General features: G+C 41.6%; 1 protein-coding gene across 1 annotated transcript in view; it reads left to right on the top strand.

Annotated features, from left to right (window-relative positions):
* The first annotated feature begins 1,188 nt into the window (after positions 1-1,188).
* Positions 1,189-5,815, top strand: part of LOC103366282 (lysosomal protective protein) — a 7,048-nt gene continuing 2,421 nt past the window's right edge. The window contains 8 exon segments of the mRNA XM_008293958.1: positions 1,189-1,468; positions 2,541-2,652; positions 2,733-2,870; positions 2,978-3,136; positions 3,281-3,372; positions 4,508-4,592; positions 4,679-4,816; positions 4,904-5,090. Coding sequence (XP_008292180.1) covers positions 1,293-1,468; positions 2,541-2,652; positions 2,733-2,870; positions 2,978-3,136; positions 3,281-3,372; positions 4,508-4,592; positions 4,679-4,816; positions 4,904-5,090 — 1,087 coding nt within the window. The 5' untranslated portion in view covers positions 1,189-1,292.

Below are 5,815 nucleotides of genomic sequence, written 5' to 3'. Positions count from 1 at the left end.
GAGGAATGTATTATACAACATCCTGGATAGAAGATAGAAGCAGAAGAAGAATCATATTGATATTGATTCATCCACCTTCATCTAAACTCAGAGTACAGTGAAGTACAAACATCTGGTTTACAATGCAGCTGAGAAAGAAAATAAAAGATGTCAGCACACAAATAAAAACGAATTCATTCAGTTTCTTCAACCTCTGTTTAAATCTGTAGTGCACTGAGGTATGGAGGCCTCAGAACAAAGTTAGTCACATAATTTTTAATAACACGATATTTTTCACAGCAACAAATAAATCGACCAAAACAAGGGCAAGTGGAAGTGACATTAGGTTATATTAAAAGCCCAAAGATAGGGGTAGGGTCAGAGTTGTGTCACAGTGCAACACACAAAGAGAAAAACTCACAGCGACAGAAAAGAATGGAGGATATCATCAGCCATATAGTACACTAAGACAATACGCTTATTGTGTATATTTACTTTGTAGTATGGACTTGAGGCTACTGTTTTCCTCTCTAAATGCCAAATTAAAATATCCAAAGCTTTTGTTGTTGTTTTACTGCTGCAATGGTGTAAAAAATCAGCAGTTCAATGTTTTGCATCATAAATATGACAAAAGTAGTGTGTCATCAAGCCCGGGCATAAGCTGCACATAGCTGAACCTGAAGTATTGTGCATTAAATGAAAATATTGCAAATGCAATTAGAATATTTCACATGAAATTGAATTATTGCTGCACACAAAAAGGAAGTTTGCAAATTAAATTTACATTTTAAATAATAAACTGCACATGGAATTTAAATATTATTTTGCAGTGAATTCTATGTTACGGAATCTGACATTGCACAAACTTTTTATAAACTAATATTGCAGATGACATTGATTATTATTATTTAGATTCCAGTGTGTCAGCTGGCCTTACAGAAACTTTTTAGTAAATTTAAATTTTAACATCACAACAATTGACCTACCTTCTAATTTTGGCTTTAAATATTCCCTTTTGATTACGTAGTGTTGTTGTATTTCTACTGTGCTTTTTTATGGTGATTAAAACGTAGATTCTAAAGGTTTGAAGGCGTGATGACACTCAGCTCAGCTTTCTCTAAACTTTATTATTCAGTACTTCCGCCTTGAGTCAGGCGCTGGTCACGTGACTCGTGTAACCAGTCATATGACTTCCAGCAGCGACGGTCGAGGACGCTGGAGGAAGTTGGCGCCACCGGGAAGGCTCGTCTTCGTCTGAACCTGACAAGAAGTTGCTTTTCACTTAAATTTTCGGACGTTAGCGAGGCTCAGCGATGCTCTCCGCCGCTCTGCTGCTGCTGCTGTGCGCGCTGGCCGCCTCTCCGCTGGGCTGCCGGGCTCAGTACGCTCCTGATGAGGTCACCCACCTGCCCGGCATGAAGTTTAAACCCAACTACCGGCAGTGGTCCGGATACCTGCAGGCAGGACCGGGGAAGTTCCTGCACTACTGGTAAGGAACGGGCTGTGGGGAAATAGTTGTGTCTGTCCAAAGAGAGGACATGTGGTTCAGGGCTCACATGCTGTCGGTTCTGGTTTGACAGAACACATACACAGATGACTTAAGCTTTTATCTTTCAGCATTACAACATGTCAGGATTTAAGAATGGCTGAGCATAGCTTTGTAAAAGATACAGCAGTTTTTATCAAATTCAATCAATGGATCAACTGCATTCTTCTGGGACTTCATCACCAGAACATTCCTTCAGGTCTATTTATCCACAACAGTCAGTCAGACCTGAGAAGGAATCATGTGATGAAGGCTCAGTGACACTAAAACAGCTTTATGATGTTATAATAAAACCATGTCATTGTATAACTGACATTCCTGCACAATCTGTTCAGCCGTCTCACTTAAATGACATCATAAATGTTTAAATCACTTTATCACTCTGTTATAACTGTGATTCTTGCTACTTGTTTGACTGACTGTCTTTCATCCTTCTTTACGTTTTCTACTTGCCACATATGTGCAAACCTACTTGGCACAAACAGATCCTGATGTGGATTCAGAATCTATAGTTTTGCATTCACAGTGTCGCCTCGTGTTTGCAGTAAGAAGAAACTTCATTGTCATTGTACAAAAAACAATAGAAGGAAATTTTGTTTGGCGTAGTCTTTGTAGCAGCTGATATGGTCACAATCTAAGAAAAAAATGTTAAAAGGTGATATATTATCTTTAATAATATCAATTCTATTAAATTATTAACCACACTGACAAACCAGTTGAACAAGTTTGCTAACCTTTGACCCCTTATCTCCTAGGAATTAGAAATAAACAACTGCAGACACAACAAAACTGCCCCCATAGCTCGGATTACACTCTGGCAGGTCATCGGTTATCTAAACCCAACCAGTTAAATCTCTGTGGTCTCAGTTTTGTCTGCTTGTTTGATAAAATACTGTTGATACTCCTGGTTGTGCTCAGAGTGCCGTGGTCGGTTCTGAATGAAGCTACCATAGTTTTCTCCATTTCCCTTTCAGCATATGATAGAGTGTGAGACATGAATCTTGATCTCCTGCAGGTTCGTGACTTCTCAGAGGGACCCGGTCAACGATCCTCTGGTGCTGTGGCTGAATGGAGGCCCAGGCTGCAGCTCCCTGGATGGCTTCCTGTCAGAGAACGGACCGTTTCATGTGAGCCGGCTCGCCGTGTGCATACCTGTGCTCTGAATTAAAGTGACTCTGAGAACAGCGGCGTTGACTTTATCTTTCAGGTGAACGATGACGGGGCCACGCTGTACGAGAACGCGTTCAGCTGGAACAAGATCGCCAACATGCTGTATGTTGAATCCCCCGCCGGAGTGGGATACTCCTACTCCGATGACCAGAAGTACGCGACGGACGATGACCAGGTGAGCTCCGTCTGTTAAACACAGACTGATGCATGTTGCAGTAAAAACCTGAGAAGCAGCTGGAGTCCGTACTGAGTATGAAACCACGTCGAATCGTCTTCTCCTAGGTCGCTGATGATAATTACAAAGCCCTGCAGAGCTTCTTTGCCAAGTTCCCAAACTTCACTAAGAATGAGTTCTTCATCTTTGGGGAGAGTTACGGTGGGATTTATGCGCCGACGCTCAGCCTGCGAGTGGCCACAGGAAGCGCCAAAATCAACTTCAAGGTGAGGTGCTTCATGCGAACATGTCTTCAGCCTCACTTCCAGAACACAGTGTCATGATGTCATTCTTGTTTTCAGTCATGCGGGCTTCCTGACGTGGCTTAAAACAACCTAACAGTTGTTTTTTGGACTTCCATCTCTTTTTAGGGCTTTGCGGTGGGAAATGGTCTCAGCAGCTTCGCTCTCAACGACCAGTCTTTGATCCACTTTGGTTACTATCACGGCCTCTTTGGAGAAGAGTAAGTGGAACTTTGTTAAGCTGGTTTTGCTTTCCTGAGAGGGAATGTGTACAAAGAGCAGTAGTGCGTAGGGGCAGTGTGGTATTTTACACACAACATTTGTAACTATGGCGACTATGGCTGCACATGCTGCACCAAAGATGGTCGTCTGATCATAGCAGTGAAGCAGGAGGAGAAACATGAGAGTTCAGAGGGCAGAACTGATCACAGGTTGGGTCTTACTGTGAGTTATTTCTGTATAGAAAGTGAAAGACTAGATATACAGTACAAGGCCTACGGTCATGTGGTTTCATTAGTCAGTTAGTAGCGTTTGAATGTTCTCTTCAGAGTCCTGAGCAGGTTGTTTTTGTGATCGATGTTTGTTGTTTTAACATGGAAGAAATACAGGTCACTGGAAAATTTTCTATGTAAAGTCAAACCATCCTACCTGCTCAATAATGTCCTTATAAATACCTAGAACACCAATAATAGTTGATAAAGCAATTTAAAAACATTATTTCATTGGGTAAAGATAAGATCCTCCTCTTATAAGGGCGACTGTGACGTTGTTATTTTGCTTGAATGAGCTACAGGTCACAGAGATTTTCTACCTGAGGACAACATGGACGTGTAATGTTCAGTTTTTGATGGAAATAAATGGACTAATACGGATTACTTCATCTTGGTCTTCAGTGTGAGAAACCTCGCACTCCTGTGGTTCAGTGTCTAGTGCTGTTTGAAATAATAGCCGCTACACCTGCAGTAGCAATTCTTTGCAGCTTTTTGGTTTGATATTGCCCTAATTCTGAATGGGATGTGATTGTGTTGACATAAGATGATGTTAAACTCAAAACTTAAAGCATGCAAACATAAAAAACACAACTGTTGATCGTTCCACATAGAGAGAAAAAGCTCAGGGCCACAGAAGAATGTAGGTTGTAGATTATGTACATTTAGTTTGCAGTATTGAATTGGGACACACTGCTTTCCTTTTTAAATGTCAAATTTAAAAAAAAATGCCCAAAGCTATTTTTTTCCCTTTTACAATCGGTGTCAGCAGCTTAATGTTTTGCACCATCTAGAGATGAGACAGAAGTTCTGGTCATATAAGCTGCACACAGCTGATGCAGAGATTCTTGCTGTGTTTTATGTGCAGCTTGTGGCGCGACCTGAACATCAACTGCTGTAACGACGGGATCTGTAACTTTTACAACTCCAGTTCAGAGACCTGCAGGATAATGGTATGTATGTGCGCACCATGTTACGGTGTTTAGCAGGGTGCTACCCAGATGACTTCCTCAAATGTTACTTCCTTGTCTGCTTCCAGGTAAACAAGGCCTTTAGCATCGTGTACAACAGCGGACTCAATGAGTACGCCCTTTACTTGGACTGCGAAGGCAGCGGAAGAAGCTACGAGAGGACCATGAGTCATCTGTTTAAGCACTCCAGGAGACTCGACCTCAAGGTGATTGTGAACAAGTGCTGCTCGACCCGAAGCGCCTGTCCTTCAGATTCTTCACATTTTTCTCAACAATCCACATCTTGAATGAAGTTTTCAGATGGAGCGTCTCCCTCGGTGTCTCTGGAAGAAGTCCCTCCCTGCATCAACAGCACGGCTCAGATGAACTGGCTGAACAGAGGCGACGTGAGGAAGGCTCTGCACATTGCTGATATACTGCCACCTTGGGACATCTGCAGGTACATTACAGCAAATAATGAAGCAGTTAGATGATTATGGTGTCACGAATCATTAAGCTGCCAGCTTTAGGTCCTCCTTCTGGCTGTTTTTTGACTTGTAGTTGCTCAAAGCGTCGCTAATAAATAAAGGCGGCTATGATTCCAGTGTGGGGGCGCTCCTCGTATCGGAACATTACAGCAGACCAAGCGAGGACGAATCCATGTAACCTTTTTACTTTTGTACCGTCATCCGTGGTTTATGTTCACTTACACATTCATCAGAGCTCTTGATTGGCTTGTGGAAAGTGCTGTTCTTTGAGGAACAAGATTTAGATTCCTCCCACAGATCATTTTTTTTCCAGACACCATGAATACATTCACTTAAATTCAAAATCCTTTATTTGTGCCACAGCAGGGGCAACTTGAGGCAGACTGGTTTGAGAACGTAAGAACAATAAATCGCTCTCAATAAAGAATGTTGTAGAGATTTATGAAGACAATAAAGACATTATAGTTAATAACTACAGCCGTCTATTCACAACATTAACTGACCTTTCACAAGAATAAAATGATGTTACACCCACATAGTAACCAGTAAATCAGTTTAATGGTTTAATAAGTGTTATTTCTGCAGTTTTCAGTCGTTATTAAAGGATAAATGTACGTTTGTCCGAACAACAGGAGATGTTTTCAAGGCAGAACAAGTATTTTCCTCTTTCAGTAGTTTGTATTTTAAATTGTCACTTGAAGGTCTGCACTCATATAGCGCTTTTATCCAAAGCGCTTT

The sequence above is a fragment of the Stegastes partitus genome, unplaced genomic scaffold (assembly GCF_000690725.1).
Source record: "Stegastes partitus isolate 25-593 unplaced genomic scaffold, Stegastes_partitus-1.0.2 Scaffold926, whole genome shotgun sequence".
NCBI classification, from domain to species: Eukaryota; Metazoa; Chordata; class Actinopteri; family Pomacentridae; genus Stegastes; species Stegastes partitus.
The sequence above is the reverse complement of the archived record's forward strand: the minus strand, read 5'-3'. Positions and strand labels throughout refer to the sequence as shown.